The sequence below is a fragment of the Pleuronectes platessa genome, chromosome 10 (genome assembly GCF_947347685.1).
Source record: "Pleuronectes platessa chromosome 10, fPlePla1.1, whole genome shotgun sequence".
Lineage (NCBI taxonomy): Eukaryota > Metazoa > Chordata > Actinopteri > Pleuronectiformes > Pleuronectidae > Pleuronectes > Pleuronectes platessa.
The window spans coordinates 22,044,073-22,066,766 of record NC_070635.1 but is presented as its reverse complement, the minus strand read 5'-3'; the positions used below and the strand labels follow the sequence as shown (position 1 = coordinate 22,066,766).

Below are 22,694 nucleotides of genomic sequence, written 5' to 3'. Positions count from 1 at the left end.
CATCATCATCATCATCATCATCATCATCATCATCATCATCATCATCACCTCCACAGTACACATGATGCATGTGCTCATCCATGTGCTGCTTTCATGGCTAATCTTGCTGATTTCCACACACACAAGGTTTATGTGATTTACCATCATTCACCTGCACTCCCCTTTCAACAGATTCTCTGAGACAGTGTGTGACAAATTGTGTGATCATATTTCAAATGTTTATAACATAAATGGTTAAATGGTTTGTATTAACTTTTCTAGTCTTAATGACCACTCAACGTGCTTTACAGTACAGTTTGACCTTAACCCATTCACACGCACTTTTTTTTCTATGAGGGACAATTCTTGGTTCAGCATCTTGTCCAAGGACACTTCGGCATCAATCAATCAATCAAATTTTATTTGTATAGCCCATATTCACAAATTACAATTCGTCTCATAGGTCTTTATCAGGTTGTGACATCCTCTGTCCTTAAACCTCAACAAGAGTAAGGAAAAACTAATAAAAACCCTTTTAACAGGGTAAAAATACATAGAAACCTCAGAGAGAGCCACATGTGAGGGATCCCTCTCCCAGGACGGACAGAAGTGCAATAGATGCCATATGTAGGAAAACATCATCCAGAATAAAGTTTTTAGCAGCATTGATGAGGGTAAACATCCCGAAGGACAACCCCAACATGACATGCCAAGCAGTCCCGCTGCAATCACAGTCCATGGTCAGCAACCAGCAGGACCACGATCCGCCATCCAGACCAGACGCCACTCCAGTCCTCAGTCACCGTCAACCGCCGCCCACCAGGACCCACCACGAGCCGCGATCCTGGTCCACCGCCCGTACCCAATGCCAACGCGACACATGCAGACGGGGAAGACTGGGATCGATCGCCAAGCTTCTGATTGAAGGAGGACGACCGCTCTATACCCCTCAGACAGTGTGAGAAGGAGGTGAGTTAGAGTGAGAAGGAGGAGAGACAGTTGTTTGGTATTCATTTAGATACTTTGTGGATGTGGTAATTTGTGTGGCCATGGAGGGGACACAGCTTGCATCTCCAGCTGTAGCAGGTGTATATATGTGTGTGTGTGTGTGTATAAATGTACGCTCCTGGAAGTCCTAATGCTAATGGAACTAGCTGTCATGGCCCCTGCCTCACCTGCCTTCTAGTTTCTCTCTCTCTCTTTCTCTCTCTCTCGCTTGTTGCAGGTGGCGGCACTAATTATTGATGAGGTCCTGGTGTGCTGGAGTTGGGGCCTTGAGTGACCAGCTGCCTTTATAAGCTCCACTCCTGCTCTCAGTCGGTGCCGGACTATAGACTAAGCTAAGTCAGTTGTCGTAGCCAGAGAAGCAAGTTAGACTCTGAAGCCTGTTTGTTCCCTGTCTGACCTCCTCTGTCTCCCTGCCTAGGACCAGCAGCTGGACTATTTGCCCCGACTCCAGCCCCTGCCTGCCTGCCTGCCTGCCTGTCTGTCTGCCTGCCTGCCTGCCTGTTATTTGACTATTGGATTCCAATAAAGCATCCTTTAACTTTACTTCTGCCTCAGCCTCTGTCTCTGCCTCTAAGTCCCAGGACCTGGCCTTAACACTAGCAATGTTACCACGAACCCCGTGCACAACCTTGGGCGAGAGCTTGTATGCAGAGTGAATGTGAACAAGGCTCCAGGATAACAGCGGATATTTAGGCTAAATACATTCTGTAAATGATGCAGTTGTGTTTTATTGGATTTAGTGGTTCACCCCTGAAACTCCAGAAGTTTTTTATGGACTGAGACGCTTGACCCACTCCTCCATCAGCATAGTGATGAGTATGGGTGAATTTAAATTATTCTGTGAACTATCCCTTTAAAGCCATACCAAGGGCCCCTTTCTTCTCCCCCTGGCATATGTGCTAATTGACACAAATTAACATGAAATCTCCTAGATTGCAGGGAGAAGTATAGTAGTTCCGTCAGAAGCTGAATTTTCATGCGACCATCTTCACCTTCCTGGCCTTAAAAAATTGCTTAAATGTCACTCTACATCTTCCTTTCTCTGAATGGGATCTATAAATATGTTAATACAGCCCTGACCCCTCCTTCCCCACTCCCCACCATAACAACGCCACCTGCAGTTGAGGGGCCTCTCCCAGGTACTGAGCTCCACCCACAAGTTGACTAGATTGTGTTTTAATGTTTGTGACGTCACATCACAGTGATTTTCACATAAGAGGGACTGTAAGTCTATCAGGTTGGTATGTCGTCAGCCTCAAGTTGCCAAGTAGGAATCCTCAGACATCAACTTGCAGGAGTAAGGATCACTCAGGAAGATCACTTTATCCTCTTCATTGTGGAAGTTCAGATGGGGGTTGTTCAGCCTGACATTCAGTGCAGGGACAACTTCAGTGCGGAACAACTTCTCAAATCCACACCACAGAACATGTACTTCAACCACAGCTGAAAACTAACCTCCACTTCCGTACCACTGAAACATCAACGTAGGTAACATACAGTACAAAATAAAATGGAGCATACAAAATATATTAGTGCCATTGCTTCAACATGTTTGGATGATTCCTATGTGTGAGGTTTCACATAGCCAGCAACATTTGTGAGAGAAAATTATAATTAAATGGCGTGAAGTCTATTCACTTCCTCTTACATTCCTAATATATGCTAAGTTTGAAGTATTTGTGACTTGCAAAAAAACTACAAGAATCAACTTGCAACATTTTTTATTTTTCTTTAATGTAACAAACTACATGTGTGATTTGCTTTACTGCTGGCTAAGCTACAGCAGAAACTGAAAGACAACAGCTATAATAATTGAATAAATGTCACAGCATTAGCAATCAGAACAAGAATCGAGTGTGCAGATTCACGTCATGGCTTTTTTTATTCAGCTTTCCCCCAATATTATGTGTAATACCACACTGTCCCTTTTATTGGAGTCAAAGAAGATTGAATGAAAATGATTATGACTTTTCATTCGTCTTATGTTGCAAAAGTTAATGCAGCAAACAGTCATATTGCCCCATCTAAAAATGGTTGCAAATTTTTATGTCACACATGAACTAAAAATAAACAGTGGTTATAACATGTACTGTTGATATGAATGCAGGCAAAGTAGCTATTAGTAGTGATGCTGCTTTCTCTAACTCAGGACTTTAGCACTTTGACTTCATCAGATAAAACTGTAGTGAGATGCATAGAAAAGGAAGAACAGGAAAGACATGCAGCACAGTGCAGACACAGGACTCGCAGTCAGCGGCAGGGCCACATGTTGTGGAACCATAACAACATGTCTGACTCAGAATAGTGTAATAAGGCATCAGTTGAGTTCACAGGGGGTCGTTTCTGGTTCCATCACAGTCTCTCTGGTTCACGGGACGAACCTGGAGTTTGGTTCAGCTGAGGGAGAAAAGAGGAAAAGTCAGTAGATAAGAATAAACTAGAATAATATAAACAGAAACATGAGTGGGGTTAGGGTTAGGTGCTTGATATTAAAGATAAAAAAAGATACATAATTCTGAATGTTAGCCTTCATAATTTTAAGGCTGCTGCACACTATAGAATAATCGGGTTATTACCGATTATTGAACCGATATTTCCCTTCCTACAATCGGGCGGGAGAGTATGCGAGAGAGAGAGAGAAGGAGAGCAATGACTGGGAAGTGTCACCAACCGAATGTTGCGTACTTGAACAGCTATGATGAAAAAGAACAATGAATTTCTGACTCACTTCCAGCTCGCACTGTAAAAATTAAAAATCCACAACCACATTCATAGTTTTATTCCTCTCTTTTTTCTTACTGAAGTAAAAATAGCGAATGGTCTGACGTTCTGGCCAAGTGGTCCAGTGTGTGTATGTTCTGAAGATTATAAGATGAACAATTGGTTAAACCTATCATTATGTCTGTGGTCTCCAACGTTTTTAAAATGATCAGAAAATCCTGTAGTTTGCAGCAGCCCGTATGTGTATTGTTTCTATCTCAGTGGCACAACTGTAGCTGATTATTGGAAAAACTCATTTTAAGAACGCAGGTGGATGATCTTAGTTCAGATTTGTTCCAGTTTATATACTATATGTGTGGTCATGCCAAATTCTTTAATTCTTTTAAGACTTTATTTGGTTTGAATGCTATTTGAATGTGTTTTTAGGTATGTGCTTTATTTAAGAAACCCTTTGTAACTTTGTTTTGAGAAGTGCTATATAAATAAAGTTATTATTATGAATATCATTGTTATTGTGGTTATTATTATTATTATTATATTATTATGATTAATATTAGTATTAGTATCAGTAGTAATATATAGACATACCTGTTTTACTTCGGTTCAGGGACGAGGCTGGGGCAGTAAGGTGTAAACAACTTTGGAGGAGTCATTTGGTTTTCTATCACCACCTAGTGGCAGGTTGTGGACCTGCACTTGGTCTGCACTGAATCAACATCAACAACGAATAAAAACCATATGAGTTCATCGGGACATCTGAGTCAGATTATCGCATAAGCAGATATATTATGCGTCAACACTGGGACCAGAGATTTATTGTAACATCACAAACAGAAGAAGGCGTAAGAAGAGGAGGAATGAAACAGTCCAAAGAGACAGCGATGACAGGAGATGATGACAACAAGAGAGCAAGAGAGAGATGTGGATGAATAAACCAGTGAGGTTGTAAAATAAAGATATGAAACAGTAGATGTGCTGCTGCGGTCAATAGATCTGTAGGAAGAGCAGATGGAGGAAGATGACAGAATATTGGAAAATGAAAAAAAGAAGAGATGGAAAGTGAAAGAGTCGGATACAGAGGGGGAGAGGAAGAGATGAGGATACATATGGCATGTACCAACCCAGTTAAGATGAAACAAACTCCACTTCCAGACGACTAAATCACCCTTATTCTAAAGGGGGACGATTTCATGTAAACTGGGTTTGGTAAAAAAGAAAAGAAAAACAAGCTACCTGCACAACTTGGAGTAGTGGACAGTGATGTAGTTGCGGGAGGGTTTTCGAGTTTCAACCTCTGTGAGTGGCGGAGCATCTTTTAGAGGAACAATGGAGGGGTGGGAGCTGTCACTCAAGTCCTCTGGTTCTTCCTAGACAGATACACACAAAACTAAATCAAATATTCCAATAGCTTTCATTTGTGTTGTAAGACTGCTTACCGGAATGTCAGACATCTTGCCCTTTCTCACTGGGAAGGTCTGTTGGGCTGACTCATAGAACATGGTGTCAACTGTCAGTGACGGACGCTGGGTTCACACACACACACACACACACACACACACACACACACACACACACACACACACACACACACACACACACACACACACACACACACACACACACACACACACATGCATACAAAACAGTGAATTCAAATCACACATCCTAGATAAGTGTAATTATTATTAGAATCTTGATTTCTTTAACAGGTAGAAGAACTGTTGAGTAAGTTTAAGAGTATGGAAGATAATTACACAGTGATTACTGTACCTTGTCTGCTACTTCTACTGATTCCATGTCTACTTTGTGCATGTTCTTGCTGCGAAGACACAGGAGCGATTATCAAACCATAATGCAGTGATAACATCTGACACAAATGTAATGCAATTAATCCAGAAAACTGGCTGACAGAAAATAAAACTCCTCTAAAAGAGATCAATGTATATTCAAAAAACTCATATTGAGTAAAAAAAGCTATAAAAGATTTGTAATAATGCAGTGGACAACAGAAATAGCCCATCGAGCAGTGAGAAAATAGCAGAGTACAATTCCACATCACATGCAGCTGACCTCAATCACAACCAGATCCTCTTCTGAAACTAGACAATGAGAACACAAAAAAATATATATATGTATTACATAGTAATCATTTAACAGTAAAATGAATTGTTGTTGGAAAAAGTACGGACGAAGACTGTGAACCTAATGGATCACTGATATAAATGGACAAATATCAGTTATTTTAAAGAACTAATATGTTCAGGTTTATCAGTCAGTGTGATTTGATGTGTGTGCTTTACTGATAGAATAAAAAACGTTTATTCACCGTCTATATTTGATCTTCACCATGTAGATGTAGAAATGTACCATGCTTGAATCTACGATAATTTCCGGAGTCAATCTCAGCCGACAGTGGGCGAGAGGAGGGCTACAGCCTGGACATGTTGCCAGCATATCACATGGACAAATAACCATTTACACACACATTCACTCCTACTGTCAAATCAAGGTCTACAATTAACCTAAGCCTTTGGACTGCAGGAGGAAGCTGGATTACCCTAAGAAAACCTACACAGACATGGAACAGAACAGGTAAACTCCTCACAGAAAGTCACAGGGTCCGGCCCTTTGTTCGAACAAAGAACCTTCTTGCAATGAGGTGACAGCTAAACACTGCACGTAACTCAACCCAGGAGTGGTCGCGCTACAAAAATCAATGACAAGGTCATGAATCTTCAATGGTGTCACAAAATAAAAAATATCTAGGATTCGGATGTACAAATCTCTCTGGGCTAATGTGATTGTTCATGAGTTTACCATCAGACTAAAACTGAACCAGAATGTGTGGATGCCAGGATATAGACAAAGCTACTTCTCTCCAAGAAGAACATTGCTGCACATTTAACAAGAAAAGTATTGGAACAATGTTTCTATGAAAGCAGATGGTACATAGACAGTATTTATATTTCTCTTTCCTAGTTATATCAACCACTCAAAGCACCTTACACTCCATTCACACACTGTCATCAGGTGTGATTTCAGGTTCGATATCTTGCCCAAGGACACTTTGGCACACGAACAGGAGGAGCTGGAGATCCAGGGACGCTGGAAGTCAGTCAGAGTCGGGGGTGCTGAGAGAAACTTAATGTAATGATGTCAAATTAAATTCAGTGCAGCAGAGCAATATGTGTTATTTGTGCTAATTTGAATATTAACATTTTCTGATTCAGGTTTAGAACACTATACTACAGTAGACAGCTAACTTGATAAAACAAATTCTGCAGGGCAACACAACATGGTTACATATTCTGCTTTGCACGGATCAGGTTTATCGTCAATTGTCAATGTCACATGTTGCATTTTTGCATCAGATGCGACGCGCATAAGCATTAACTTGAAATACACTGGATATTCTAAAATGAGGTCAAATATTAAAAAATGAACAATGAGTGGACCTTGTGTCTACTGCTATGAAGCTTTCAAAAGGCTTACCTGGAACATGAAATGCCGTTTTGGGTGAGGTTTGTTTAGTTAACTTCTTTGCCTTTCACTTACAGCCTGTCACCAATAGGAAAGTGGAGCCCCCTTGCAGGGTTTGAACCATGCTTTTGTGTATCCTGATATCTGCAGTGTCCACGGAGTGACAACAAAAACAACATACCTGGACGGACAACACCTGAACAACACCTGGATCTGTTCCACACTGTCAAAGTGCCTACCCCACCCCACTGTCTAAGTGCCCCTGAGCAAGGCACCTTACTCCCCTAACATCTGCTCCCCGGGGCGCCGTGCATGGCTGCACACTGCTCTGTGTGTCCTCCTGTGTACACCAGATGGGTCATAGCAGAAAACGAATTTCCCCCCTTGCATGTCGTGTGTGTGTGCATGTGTGTGGGACAATAAATGTATCTTGTATCTTGTATATATCTAAACTAGCGGATCTGGTCACATGCTCGTCAGCTGTATGTGAGTAGAAATATGTAACATTCTGAATGGTCCCCAAACTTTCTGGCACAACTGTACTTCCTGTCACCTGATCATAATGGCCACCGTCAGAGTGATGAGTCCAGCAGACACGCCCACTGCGGATGCCAAGGCAATGACCTTAAGGCGACCTGCCGGGGGAAGGATAAGAGAGGTCATCGTCAGCACGACTGGAAGCAAGAAGTGAAACGAGGAAATGGTGGATGGATGAGAGATGACATGAAATGAACAAAAATAGAAGCGCAGCGAGCTAAAAGAAAACAGCAGGCATAAAAATAGAAAAAGGGAAAGCGAGGAAACGGGGGAAAAGAGCTGTGCATCATCCTGCAGCTGTCTAGACTCGAGACGTGTGTTTCCAGTTGTGATGTCCAAACCTAACTCCACTTCTTCAGCCGTCTAGACTCAAATAGTAGTTTTCCACAACACCTCATCACCTCCTCCTCTGCCCTCATAGTGAGAGGACTTTACATGACTCACCATGACTCATAGACAAACAGCCAGGAATCATGAGAGCACAATGAAGACCAGAGCCTGGCCCTGGTGCTCTGGTAGTGACAGGGGGGTTTTATCACTCACTTCAAACTCATAGAGACCTACATAAAACACTGTAAGTGCCACAATCTCACATAAATCTCAGATAATCAGAAACATAGATGTCAAGAATGGGGGAGGGGTGTTTCCCTGAGGTTATCAGAGACATGCCATCTCCTCCATTGCAGTACACTGATATACATGATGTCAAAGCAGAGATGAACCTCTACAGTGTGAGTATAAATTCATGAAACTCACCAGGTTCCTCTGCTTTGTCTGTTTTTAAGGATCACAAACTTGTACTGTTGGCAATAATCAATTTAAAGAAATGTATTCCAGCTTTGATGTTGTAAAAACATAACAACAAACTAGTAAATCAGCATATGAAAAGTTCATTATCTTACAACAGAGTATAGAGCCATAAAAAAATCAAGAATAGTAATATTACAAAAGTGAAGCCAAAATGCATCTTAGTCTGTTGCCTGCATTAAAATCAGTTTCACAAAGTGTTACTTCACATTTAAGCACATGAGCACCACATTATCATACGTTTCAGGACTTTGAAGATCTTGTAAGAAACTGTCTGAGAGCCAATCCCAGCTGACATTGAGCAAGAGGTAGGGTACACCATGGACAGTTCACCAGTGTATCACAGGGTCAACATACAGAGACAAAATACAGCTCACACTCATACCTGTGGTCAATTTAGTGTCTCCAATTGACCTAAAATGTGGGAGGAAGCCAGACCACCTGGTGAAAGTCTGGTTTCACTCTTCAGGGACTATAAATATATTTAGTGAATCTAATATCATTCTGTCTGATATTGATATTTCAATTCAGGCTGAATGCGTGAACTAACCGACCAACAACACCCTGCTGACAGGGATACAAATAAAAAAGATAATCTACATTGATATATACATAAACGAAATATGCTTCACTTTTGTTGTGACACAATTCAAAGATAGACAAACGAAAAGTCGGAAGGTTGAGATGATGTCAAGGTATGAGTCTCAATGTACCTCTGACTCGTACGGTGAGAACCGGAGAGCTGTGGGCTCCGATTCGGTTCCTGGCCTCACAGTAGTACTGGCCGCTCTCTCCAGGGCCGACCTCTGAGAAGGTGAAAACTGGACCAGACTTGGCGCCCAGCGCTGAGCAGAGGAGCACAAAGAGCGTTTCAGAGAAAGACAGACACATAGATAAACAGAACAGGGGCCCAATGAACTTTTATAAACACTTTACCACATAGGAACTTCAGTATTGATGATTTTGTTAAGTTAACTTCAAGTGGAATCACATTTTTTGAATGCTAACATTGTACAGAGCCCCCGTCCAGAGCTAAGCGGTGCCATGTGAAGTTGTCCACCGCTGGGTTAGCCTGACTGCTGCAGGTCAGAGTCAACGGTCGGCCAGCGTCCACCACACTGGAAGGACGAGCCAGAACCGAGGTGTTCTTAGGAGGATCTGGAGAGAGAGGGAGGGAAAAAGAGACATGGAGTGGATTTAAGTTTATCTTAATTGCACTAATCAAATCTTTTACTTTTTCCACATGACATGGTGTTATGAATCTTTGGGATACAAAGTCAAAGCGACAATGATTCAGAGTCAGAGACAAAAAAGGAAGGTGGAGGTCAGGAGAGATTGCTGATATCGACTCCAATATTTGGTCAGGTGCTTCAGGCAAAACTATTTCAATCTAAATGTAGCAGAGACCCAACGGCACTACTTACAGAGCACAGTGAGTGTTGCAACAGGGGAGGTTTGGTATCCTAACCGGTTGGATGCGGTGCAGTAGTACTGACCAGCGCTGTGAGCACGCACCGATGGTAACGTCAGGTTCTGAAATGTTCCTTTAGCCAACACCTGCTCACCTAGAATACGATACCAAGCATACCTGCAGGAGAGATGTTCATGGAAAACAGTGTCATTTTTTTAAAGAGAGAGATAGAGATAGATAGACTAATAACACTAGATTTAGTGCATATAAAGTGGATATGGATACATATCTAGTTTGCTCAAAAGTGCTCATTCCTACTTTATATGATGACAAAGGACAAAACAATTAAGGACCATGATATGAAAACATTTAAAATGTAGAAAGGTTACACTCAGGTCATGTTTGGTTTATACTTCATGTTGATGCCCGGTACCTGTAGGCAGGAGGGTTGGCGTGGCTGACGCAGCTCAGGTTTACATATGAACCTTCTCTGATGTCCCCTCGAGGACTCAGCAGCACATGTGTGTTCTTTGGAGAGTCTAGTAGTCGCAGAGACAGAGAGAAAAACAGGAAGGTCATTACCACATCATGAACGTTTTTGTGTCCAACAAACCACATAAAATCCACTATGCTGTTTTTACCTAGGAAACTTAATGTTGAATCTTAAATATGGGATTTCAAATATACCAAAATAATAATAATACTAATAATACTAATAACACTAATAATAATGTGAATTATTCTTATTCTTATTCTTATTATTAGTTTTAACATAATTGTTGACCAAACATTCACTCATTATCTACTCACCACTAATCTGATGGAGGGGAGGGTGAAGTGTTTGAAACAGGGGTAAACAGCGTTTTAGCCAAATCCAATCCAATTGAAGTAACTGGGGAACACTTCTTCAAATGTTAAAGAAACAACTACAAAAAAAACATAAAATGCCTCCATACTGCTCGCTTGGTGTCAATTGTATTGGATTTGGCTGCAACACTGTTTACCCCTGAGACTCCAGAAGTGTTTTGTGGACTCAAACACTTCACCCACCCCTCCATTAAGTAGATAATGAGTGAGACCTAAGACATAGAGCACATCATACATCCAGATCTAATATAGGTTTTGATAATCCCTATTCATCTCTGTAAGATGTAGTCTTGCCTGCACACCATGCCTGTGACAGTGATGAACTAACACTTACAAGTGACATTGAGCAGCAGTGGTTTGGAGCGGTCTGTCCCCAGTGAGCTGCGCGCTACACAGAAGTATTCTCCTCTGTCTGAGTACTTGAGGTGGGACAGGTGGAGCTGAGGCCGGAAACTGTCCGGGATGCTGCCACTCTCCATGTCTGGAGAGCAGGCCGAGACATGCGTGTATATTAGCACATGTATGACCTAGCGTTAGAGGACACTCCAAACACCATCTCTGTCATCAACCGTTCGTCAGTGTTAATTTTGGCAGCTATTTTTGATTTAGTCTTAGTCTTTTGACGAAAATGAAAATTTGTTTTAGTCACATTTAGTCATTTTTATCCTTCTTAGTTTTAGTCTAGTTTTAGTCGACAAAAACGAATTACATTTTAGTCTAGTTTTAGTCACATTTAATAGCCACATTAAACTCCTTTTCTATAAAAACATATAGCTGCAGCCTAATAGCTTAAAAATATATATTTAGTTTTAAATGTGAAAACAAAAAGTGAGGGCAGGTCAGACTGGAGGCGAACACAGAAGCTGCAGCTCGGTTCAAACCAACTGCAGCTTCTGCTCTGATCAAGAAGCTGCGGCGCTGATCTCTGAGCAGCTGAGACCAGAGAAACTCGGTGTTTTCACTGTTTCCATAGTTATGAAGGAGTCGGTCACTGAGCGGCTGCTCCACGAGAACACACACACACAGACACACAGACTCAAGGCCGAATTATAGTCGGGTTGCACGCACGCACGCATGCACGCAAGACACGCAACACGCCCCTTTCGTGCCCTCTGCGGGCTTGCGTGCGTCCGCCAATTTTTCTAACTACACGACAAAGCGACGCGAGCCTCACGCAGCCCGCAAGGCTTGTGATTGGTCTGCTTACTACATCCCGTCCGGAGTCTAGTTTCCGGTTTCATGCCCCACAATACGCGGAAATCACGGAAGATTTAGAAGAACGAATATGGACCAAATAGAAGAGCACTTGGCAGAAGAGATCCGAAAGTATGACCACTTGTATAACCCGTCACTGACTGGCCGATTTGTCCGCCAGAAATAGGCTATGAGGAGCCGGAGTGGCAATGTAAATAATCAGTCGACGAAGAAGAAGACGTCTCTTCTTTGTGTGTTTTGTCTTTGAAAAAAAACGTTACTCCGCCTAGGGTTCTGGCGGTGAATTGCGTTGCAACACGCGCAACACGTTGGTGAAGCATAAACCAAAATGAGTCCGTCGATGCAGCTGCGTGGCCTTCCGCGGTTGCAGTCGCAGGACTATAATTCGGCCTTCACTCGCCAGCTACTGATACTTCATGACGGCCTGATACGATGATGTTATTGTGACTTAGTCAACCACCAACATTTTCGTCTCGTCTCGTCTCGTCAACGAAAGTTAAAATAGATTTAGTCATAGTTTTTATTTTCAAAGATCCGTTTTCGTTACGTCTTCGTCTCGTCTTCGTCATGGGAAAAGGGTCGTTAACGAATAGTTTTCGTTATAGTTTTCGTCAACGAAATTAACACTGCCGTTCGTTAACAGCGCGGACTGTCCTGTACCTTTAAACCATGCATAGCTTTCTACAGGCGGAGCTGCATCACTGCTGCAGGTCAGAGTGACCGACCCCCCCTCGGTCACCTCCCCTCCAGGAAACACAGATATAGAGGTGGAGTGAGGGCCATCTGGAGGGAGAGAGAGAGAGAGGGAAAAACAGAAGATATAAGAAAGAAAACTGGTACAGCGAGGGGAGAAAACAGGAGGAGATATATTACAAAATATAAATACATTTATAGTTTATCATGTAAAACATTTGAAGCATTTTTAACTGTTAAAATTCTCACATGCTATTGCACATAATCTATAAACAAAAAAATCTGTTATTGAAATACATAAACATTGAATATAGTTTGGGCTGCACGTGTTTCGGTGTCCTGCAGGCATGTGTAGGTAGGAACAGGTATCCTGAAATCTTCCTGGTTTGTTCGGCATGATTGTTTGATTGAGGTTACTCACGTCCCAGAGCGAGGCTGAGGGAGGGGCACTGTACATTTTGTGGCGGGATGGGTCGACAGGTGTAAGCTCCAACCTGCTGCTGGTCAAAACGAGTGATGATCATCCATTTCTCATAAGAGCCGAGGTTCAGTCCATTCCTGTTGTAAAAAGTGTTAATTTTACTCCAGTTAGTGACACGTGCATTGTGCAGAATGCTGCTTAACAGTCACATTTGACTGTTGCTGTGATTTTTAGAACCCATATGGATCAGAAGCTAGATTTTCCCTCAGTCTTTAATGCCGACCAAGTCCTAAACGTAGTGAACAAAGTTAAATATCTGGGTCACTCCAGTAGGGAAGATTTATGCCATGATGGCAATGTGCAGAATGAGTGCTGTTCTTTGCACAAGCCAACATGTTGGCGCACAAACTTTCTGTGTCAGAATGAAATGAAATGAGCTATTTTTTTAGAGCTGACTGTACTTTGCACAGCACACTTGTGGTGCAGCTAGTCAAGCAAAACGGAATAACCCTCAGGTGGTATATGATGATGATGCAGGATGGACAATTGCAAGCTACATGTTAGTAGCTTACGTTATTGTCATTTTGTGTTTTGATTAACTGACCAATTAATGATAACAACGGCCTTAACTGAGACAACTCATCTTGTTTTTAGAAACACTGGAACAAAAGTCTGTATGTGTTTTTATCCTTGTGTACTTGTATAGTAAGATGACTGTATTCTATCATTTCCAGTTGTATTTTATATAAAGTAAAGCTGAACAAATACACTTACAAACCTGTATAGTGTGACGCTTGCATTCTATAGTTTTGTGCAATTTTGTAATTTCTTTATTTTATTGTATTTTTATACTGATATGGACCTAAGTCTGAAATAAAGTGTAACTAACATCTACAAACCTGTAGAGTGCAAGGCTCCTTCCTGGAGCAGCACACCCACTGGCCTGGCAGCCAACAAACACCGTCTCCCCGAAGCCAAACATGTTGGCCGGTCTGGCTGGATGGACGTGGACCTGGAGGTCTGACATAGACACAAAGACACATGCACATAACCACTGGCATCACAGGGGAGTTGTTATCGGGGTTTCAGTTTGTACCTGTGACATCGAGAGTGATGGTGTCGGGGGAGGTCCATCTACCCTGTGGTTGGTCGGTCTCAAACCTGAAGTGATACTGGCCAGCATCACTCAGCTTCACGCCTCGAATCTGGACTGAACAGCTGGAATAGCTGCCCCCGATGTAGCTGAAACCCAGGATTAAAGTGTCCTACCTTATTTCCAATCAGGTCCCTTTCAAATATGTCATTTCATCCGACATCCATCATACAGTGTATCTATGTTTCACGTACCGTGTGCGTCCACGGTACGACAGGCTGATCTGATTTGAGTCAGTGTGGTGGGTGAACTCCCTGAGACCCTCCGCAGACACACGGAACCACATGACTCGCTTCACAGTGTGGCCTGAAAACCCGAACGCAGCATGTATATTGGTAATTAACCAAGAGAGGATACAAAAATCGATATATCCATTTATCCCCATTATGCAGAGCCCATTAGGATAAAAAATAAAAAACTTTCATACCTGATGGGTAGTCATAGCGACAGGGCAGAGTGACAGTTGTTCCTGCCCACACACAGATCTCTCTCCTGGAAAATGACACACTCCACCTGCTCTGGATACCTGAGCATGTAAACACACACACATACACGGGCAGGGGCAGGGGCACCAATATTAAGGCACAAACACACAAAATCTGAATCAGCAAGCCTGGCAAGAACAACATGTACTGTAAACACAATCAAAAAAGGACACAAAAAACAAACTTGCACAAAGCTATCAAGTTGAAAAGCATCTCTACACTCTTATGTCTTTTCAAATTTTGTTATCATCTGAGCTATTATTTTTTTTTGACCAGTTCAGATACCAGGATGATTAAGCATCTACTGGCTATGGTATCCACAATTTACTTTCCAAACATGATGAAGCATATTGTAGGTTTAGAGGAACTCAAAAAATTAGAAAAATTCAATCATCTGGAAGTAAAACGATTCCTTCCATGTGGCTGTTCAGAGGGGAAGTTTAACCACAGTTGTGACACATAAAATGTTAGCACTGAGATTGAGCCTTGATGTGCAGCCGTGGTGTCGTCCTGTGCTGCTAACTGCCTGCCTGACTGACTACCTTGCACAAAAGCCAATCAATACTTATAAATAACCTGAGCGTAAAGGCACAAAGGACACCTGGCTGCAGAACCCTATGTGCATAATGGATCCTATTAGTCAGTCATTTATCTTTCCAAACAGGATTAACAGTAATGTGGGATACTTTTTTTAAAAGGAAAACTTTGAAATAAAGTAAAGATATAAACTAAAGTGGCGTCCAGCTCTTCTCTCCTGATTCCGATGAATTTAAATAAATGTAAAATCTTGTTCAGTTAGATTTGACACCTCACAATGAAACTAAGCTATGATATCATGGTGGTGTTTGTCTTACCTGGTAAAGCTGTGAGGAGGATGCCCAGAAGCAACGCACCAGCCAACATCTCCGCTGACACAAGCTCTGTCATGTCACCGCAGCAGCAGAGAGGCACGGACACAGAGTAGTGGATAACAACACATTTATCAGGATAAACACCAAATACCAAACAGCTGATTAAAGGTGAAACACTCACCTCTCTAAATATCTTCATTCGCCTCAGCACAGTCTAACAGAGAGACTTGTGTGCGACCCGGACAGCGATGGAGGGGATTTTTTATAGCGGTGACAGTTGCATGGTGCTCAGAGTCAGGTGGTGTGAGGTGAGCGGAGGAGTGGAGAGGGCAAGAAGAGGAGGAGGAAGATGAGGAAGAGGAGGAAGAGGAGGAAGAGAAGGAAGAGGAAGTATACAGTATGTGTGTGTTTGTTAAGTCGCTTCAGCTTCCTCATCATCCTCCATCTTTTGAGCTGTTTCTATTTTCACTTTTTCTCACTTCTCCCTCAGCAGGACTGTGACTGTTTTAAGCTGCAGTGACTTTCACTATGTTGCGATGAAAATGTGACTTGTCCTTGTGATGTGTCACTTTCACAATTGTCTGTTGATGACAACCAGAGCAGTAAAGCAAATGGTGTGTTAATGTGCCTGTGATGTGATCTATTGTGGTTTTATGATGCTAATACCAGTCTTCCAGACAAATAATGCACAGGTTTAGTGTACATAGTTGAGATATCGATCAGCTCCTATCTATGGACACCATTCACATGACACTTTTGACCCATTGATCTTATTCAAATATTGACCGCTCCAGCTGTAACTAAATGTTCATGAACACACATACAGGAGGCTCAGTGATCAGATTTATGTCATCGCAGGAGCGAGGGGATCTTCACTCTGCTCTCACACTGTCACAACAGCGGTGCAAACGTACACCATCGTGATTGACGGATGTGTTAAATCAGCCGTGTCTATCTGTTGAAAAGACAGACGTGCACGGTTCATTTGAGAAATGAATTCAGGCCTGCTGGCGTTCGCTCATATACATATGTCGAGCAGACAGACGCAGCAGCCCAGATGTTCTCTCATCCACGGCTCTAATTGAGAATTGTTGGCAACTGACAACTACCCACAACCAGACGTGGGGAGGTTCGAGACCTCTCAGTCAACTGTGTCCACTTAGCCTGATGAGTCTAAATTACTTTAACATCCCACCCTGCCACAATTTGGCCAATAGATGTCAGTTTAGCGTCACGACTCGGCCAATTGGCTACTTACCCGAGCTTTGACCCAGGAATAATGATGATGTACAGTTTAACATTTCTTTCAATCTCGATTCGCAGGCGTCCAAATGGAAGAAAAAAAAGGAGGAGTTAACTTTGAGGTTTCAGAGATGATATCTTGATCTCCATCTGGAAATGAACACTGACATTTTACTCAGTAGCCAACTGATCAAAGATGATGGAGGGGGCAATATAAGGGATCAGTGCTGTAGTTAGGAAACATGGTTGTATATCCGATTTATATCCTGCTGGATGTTAGGATCCGTCTTTGGTTTGCTCTTCACAATTATTAGTGGTTTTAATCGTTACAGTCCCCATTTGCGTCCTGAAAAGGCTCTATTCTGCACAAGCATTATGTGTAGCAGGAAAAATGAGCTTGACTTTGAACTACAGCCCTAAGAGGGAACAGAAATTCTCTGGTCGGGAGAATTACTTTAAAAATATAATCAAAATCCTCAGGATATGAGGTTAAATGAACAATATATTCCAGTTCACAGATTGCTAGGTTGGATTATGGGTTGAGACTCAAAATGGGTCACAGGCCCGTTTCTAGCGGGTCTCCACATGACAGGAACTCTCTTATGATTTAATGATCCTGGATCCCAGGAAAAAAAAAGTCATTTTGGTCGCCGGCTGAAAAGTTTTAAAAACCTATTCTGTTTTCCCCCCTCAAATACAGTCTGTATTATATAGAGTAAGGAGAGTGGTGGGCTTTGAGCTTAACCTGTAACCACAGAATGACTTCAAAAGGATCACGGCACACTAATAGGTCAAAGCCTGATGTAATCTTAATCGAAAACAGACCGGACTAAACGAATGAAGAGAAACAGATGGACGCAGCTAGATTAAGTGTGACTGACCACAAACAGGGAGAGAAAGAGGGTGAGAGTGGGAGGAATGAGAAAGTTTGAGGGGGAAGGTACAGGCGAGAGAGGGGGGTAGAAAAAAGGAGCCAAAAACATGATGAGGTAAGGTTGCAAAAGAGGAAAGGAGGAAAGACGAGAAAGGAAAAGGAGGGATGAATAAGAAAAGGTTTGAAAGAAGGCAAGTGAGCCAGAGAAATGGAAAAACAAAACGTGCGAGGGGGAGCCATGGACAAATGTATGACAGCGTATCCAACCTTACGATGGGGAAGGTATCCATCCACTGACCGCAGCCTTCAGGCCAGATGAAGTGTGACCGTCTGGTGGTCAGACTGGACCTGAAGATTTTCCGCTGTTGCAAAACACTTCCTGCCTGCTGTTTTCATGTAATGTGACCGCTCACAGTTTGCTCCCCTGCCATACTTTAAGTTGTACAATATGTTATTTCTGTGTTATTCCTTATGCCCACAGATTAGACTCTTGGCTCTGCAGGCCCTCCAGCCTTGGACGGACTCCACATAAGCAAATAACGATTTGACTGTCCAACATGTGTTAGTCTTCAAACTGAGTGCTGCTCTCCGCGGGGGGAAATCTGGGCAGGAATGACGATGATCAGAGCTACAATCATATCTGACAAGGTGATATGTTGTCCCTGTGCTGTGTTTGAGGAGCTCGGCGTGATGCCTTGATGAGCAGGAGCTTTGCCAAAGAATCACAGAAACCAACAGGGAGTTAAACAAAAGAAATAAAGGGAAACAAGGAGAGAAAACAGTTTCTACTTAGTTCAGCTGTTACATCTTATCGATAAAACACACAGTATTTAGCCACTTAGACACTTGACTTTCGTAAATAGGCCAAACCAAATGCATGATGAATTTTTAAAACTCCTAAATCTTTGAAACTTATTGCAGCACTATTAAATTTACCCTGGTTTTGCTCATTCCTGCCCCATTCACAAACTCGGCTGCAGGCTCGGATTTCTGCTCTGTGTCTGCCAGAGACCTGTCTGTGGCTGCTGTGGTATTCCACGCTGGATGAGTCATGTCTGGTGGTTATTATGGGCAGGCGGTTGACGTACCCTCCTCCCCCCTTCTCTCACCCCGTCTAGTGGCAGCAGGCTAAATTGCATCTATTTTTTTGAGACTCATCTAACCAAGCTGACTTAGATGAGGTCTTTTACCCCAGATGAAGTAAGTACACATTTTGTTTAGCGGTGAATTTGTAGATTGTTTTGTTCAACTTCATGTCTGTCTCATTTTCTCATTAAAATAATTAACGATTATGAAAATGAAGAGGTATACACTTTAATGCATATACATATTTCAAACCATTTACAGTCAAGAGAAAATCTGAGTATTTTAAAGTCCTATTGAGGTCAAAACAGAAAAAAAGTATTGAGAATTTTAACCTCTCACTGTCTAGGCCCATTTCTCAGGCCCCTGCTCTAAAATGACCACACATTAATAGTGTATATCTCCTTAACTACTGAGAATATATGAACATAAATACTATGGCATCTATACAAAAGTATTGATCAGCATATTTTAATGGTATAAAGTCAATGAAGATGGAAATAAAATAGAAAAATAGGTAATATCCCAGAATATCCCAGAAGATGTTATTAAACCAAAAATCTCTACATTAGTAATAACTGATGTGTTTGGTTGCCAAGACTGTAGGTGTATCTCTGCATCTCAGAAATGTGTGGTGGTCATCCATATTATTGTGTCCATATTACACTGTTTCAAAACAGTGTTCAAACTAAAACAATATCTGTCCACACAAGCGTTTGGCTCCATATCCTTTTAAACCCCTAATAGGGGTCTGTGACATCACCCCTATGAAGTCATGAGAAAAGCTGTGTCATGTCTCCTCTGATAATGATATCTCAATTCTTTTTGCTGGTGTGGTTATAAAACATTTTAATGATTACAGAAAGGTATAATATGTTAATTTAATATGTGAAATAGATATTGAAATAAGTCAGAGACCACTCATGTACGATGGACATATGGCCAGTGCAAACAGGAAGCCTTTCGTTAGAATTTTCACAGATCTACACTGCTAGCCCAGGGGTCATGTGATAGGAGCCTGACGAATCAGCCAAGGGTGGGTCAAGACTGAAAAGACCCAATCAGCAAGCAGTTATGAGTGTGTACGTCAAAGTTTTCTTGGTTCTAGCGACTTTAAAAATGTGGACGGCAGGCTTATCTGTAGCAGAGCGGATGTGTCTTCAGGTGAAAATGTCATTCGAGTCATTCACACCCATTTCTCTTAGGTGTGGGGCCTGACGGTGTAGGAGGTGTGTTATTCATTTGAATTCCAACCAAACGGCAGCTTTACCTAAGCGGGCTGGATAAAGATATGTCAATATATAGCTGACTAGCTGACAAAGTATTATGTTCGGATTTGGCCAGACTGCAGCCCACAACTGCAGTTTAAAAAATCCTCTCCCCATGTTACCTGACTAGTTTACCAAAAAACAAATCCAAGATCAACCATGCAGTCAAATCCCCGCCGTAGTAGCAGTAAATCTGTTCACTTCTTTGCCAGTGCACAAAATGATGTCCATCTGGTAACGTGAAAAGGACAGGGTGCTGGATGAATGGGTGCAAAACATCTTCATCTCTGACACTGAAGGTCCGGGGTCATGCTCTGTTGCCCCTCAGTGAAGAGTGTTTCCTTCCTTTAAAAGGAATAGTTTGGGGAAATCTGCTTATTTATGTTCTGGTAAGATCAACACCACAGCCATGTGTCGGTAAATATGTGGCGACTGTGAGAAGTCGACGAACCAAGCATCACACAGACTGACAAGAAAGTGAAAAGAGTTGGCTCTGTCCAAAAGTAACACAATACTACGAGCAGCTCCAAAGCAACCTAATTAACATGGTAGAGCTCTAGAGTCTTGTTGTTACACTGAAATTACCAAGTGGCCCGCGCCAAGCCAACAATTAGTATGGCACACAATCCCCATAAAACTGGCTGCAGCTCCATATACTATACAGTACGGATGGAAAACACAACAACAAATCATAGAACACAACAGCGCTAACGTCTAATTGAAAAGGTTGGTACCTGCTATAGAAAAGACTTGTTGCTGATTGGACAGACAAACTTTTATTAAGATCAAGGAAATGGTTATAAATTACAAGTGATTTGCTGTTGTGATCCTTTTTTGACCTTGTGTTTTCATATTAGTTGATGTGTTTACTCATTTGACGTTGTGTTTTGTGATTTATTATTGTGTTTTTTTACATTCTGTTGTGTGTTCATAAAAAATGTGTTTTCTTATTTGTCGTTGTGCTTTGTTACTTGTTGTGTTTTGTGATTTGTACTTCAAGGCCTCAGCAATCTTATCATCTAACTCTCAGCAAGAGAGCAAATATCCCCCCCAACCTTCCCCTACTTTATAAAAAATCTGCTTGAAATACTGAACACTGGCACTAAACACCCAACAATCTATTGAATTGTTGTACTGTATATTGTTGAATACAACAATGTAGAAAATGAATTTGTCTGTGTGTGTGTGTGTGTGTGTGTGTGTGTGTGTGTGTGTGTCTGTCTGTCTCTTTGTATTTCACGTGTGTTCAAATATGAGTAAAAGCCATTTCCTGGCTGAGACTGAGAGAGAACATGTGTGTATTCTGTCTGTGTATGAGAGAGACAGTGTGTGGGAGTCGGAGTGTGTGTGTTGTGCGCCTGTGATGACTTTACCATGTGCAGAGTCCCTCTATGGGACTGAATGAAGTCGGATATGAAGGAACCTGTCAGGTCTGGGCTACTGTCGGAAACCCTCCTTCTGTTACCTCTTCCTCCTCCTCCTCCTCCTCCTCCTCCTCCTCCTCCTCCTCCTCCTCCTCCTCCTCCTCTTCCTCTCATTGCTCTTCCTCTTCCTTACACTTTTTACATCCGAACATTGTACAGTACATGAGATGCATGTTATTGCTGTTAAGTTATACTTTGCAGTTGGATTTGGCAAATGAGAAAAGCAAATGTTAAAATATAGCAGTTTTGTACAAATTCTGATTCATATCATTGCTGATTTATTGCATTAGAAATTATTATTTATATTTTATAAATGTATGTCCTCTAAACCCTTAAACAATTGCTTTCATAGACTAAATAGTTTGAAAGGGTCTCTATTTAATGAATTATTTATTTTAGCGTCTCTTAACTTTTGTAAAATATTTTGAAAATATATATTGAATCATTTGCTTTTGAAGTTGGATATCTCCAAATTTCTCAGATGCAGCTGAAAGATAAATAAAGTTTCAATTTAATTTGCAGTTTTGCAGTTTCTCAAAGGGACTAAAACACAAACCAGTCTTGTATAAATTCACTGGTGTTGATTTAAGTTAAAAGAAAAGAAAAAACTGTTGAGTGTTTCAATTGATTTGTGAGTTTCTTTGTTGCTAAAACAAACAGTGATGGAAATATTTTCAACAATTTATAACCTGAATACAAGAAAGATTCCATCACAATGAAGCTAGTGCGTCCATTGTTGATGAACGTGGTTTTTGTCATATGACCAAATGGATTTTACGGCAATTTACGTTCTTCAGTATGAACCAAGATGGCTGTAAATAATCCGGTGACATGTTTTCTGGGTTTTATCTGATGCAAAGCTTCTTTTTTTTTAAACGTTGTCTGGAAATGTCAGACTTTAAAAGACATCAACAAATCAAAACACCTTCTCTCAGTGATAAGCCGATTTCTTTTGATGCTTTGGGGAAAGTGAAATGTTTCAAAAGCATTTCTTTAATTGGCATTTTAACCTCTGCCAAGAAGGTTCTGTTTTCGTCCTCGTCTGTTTGTTTGATTTTCAGCAGGATTAAGCAAAAACTATAAGACAGATTTCACTGAAACCTGGTGGAGGCATGTGCCACGAGCCAAGGAAGAACCCATTAATGTAGGCATTGATCTGGACCAAGGGGCAGATA

General features: G+C 41.7%; 1 protein-coding gene across 1 annotated transcript; it reads right to left on the bottom strand.

Annotated features, from left to right (window-relative positions):
- Positions 1–2,799: 2,799 nt before the first annotated feature.
- On the bottom strand, positions 2,800–16,144 carry si:dkey-33i11.1 (B-cell receptor CD22). The gene is made up of 19 exons (XM_053432560.1): positions 15,810–16,144; positions 15,632–15,697; positions 14,720–14,818; positions 14,487–14,598; positions 14,236–14,381; positions 14,039–14,159; positions 13,140–13,276; positions 12,686–12,808; positions 11,145–11,291; positions 10,377–10,482; positions 9,957–10,120; positions 9,541–9,690; positions 9,246–9,377; positions 7,742–7,823; positions 5,479–5,527; positions 5,145–5,231; positions 4,942–5,075; positions 4,297–4,414; positions 2,800–3,384 (listed from the first exon to the last, which is right to left on the bottom strand). Exons 2-18 carry the CDS (start codon positions 15,678–15,680, stop codon positions 4,312–4,314), a joined length of 1,941 nt encoding a protein of 646 aa, XP_053288535.1. The 5' UTR covers positions 15,681–15,697; positions 15,810–16,144; the 3' UTR covers positions 2,800–3,384; positions 4,297–4,311.
- Positions 16,145–22,694: the final 6,550 nt, after the last annotated feature.

Coding starts and splice junctions, on each gene's coding strand:
- si:dkey-33i11.1 (XM_053432560.1), bottom strand. CDS start 15,680: ATGTTGGCTGGTGCGTTGCTTCTGGGCATCCTCCTCACAGCTTTACCA. Junction 14,599..14,719: donor TCGCTATGACTACCCATCAG/GTATGAAAGTTT, acceptor TCGGGTTTTCAG/GCCACACTGTGAAGCGAGTC. Junction 10,483..11,144: donor ACTGCTGCTCAATGTCACTT/GTAAGTGTTAGT, acceptor TGCGACTACTAG/ACTCTCCAAAGAACACACAT.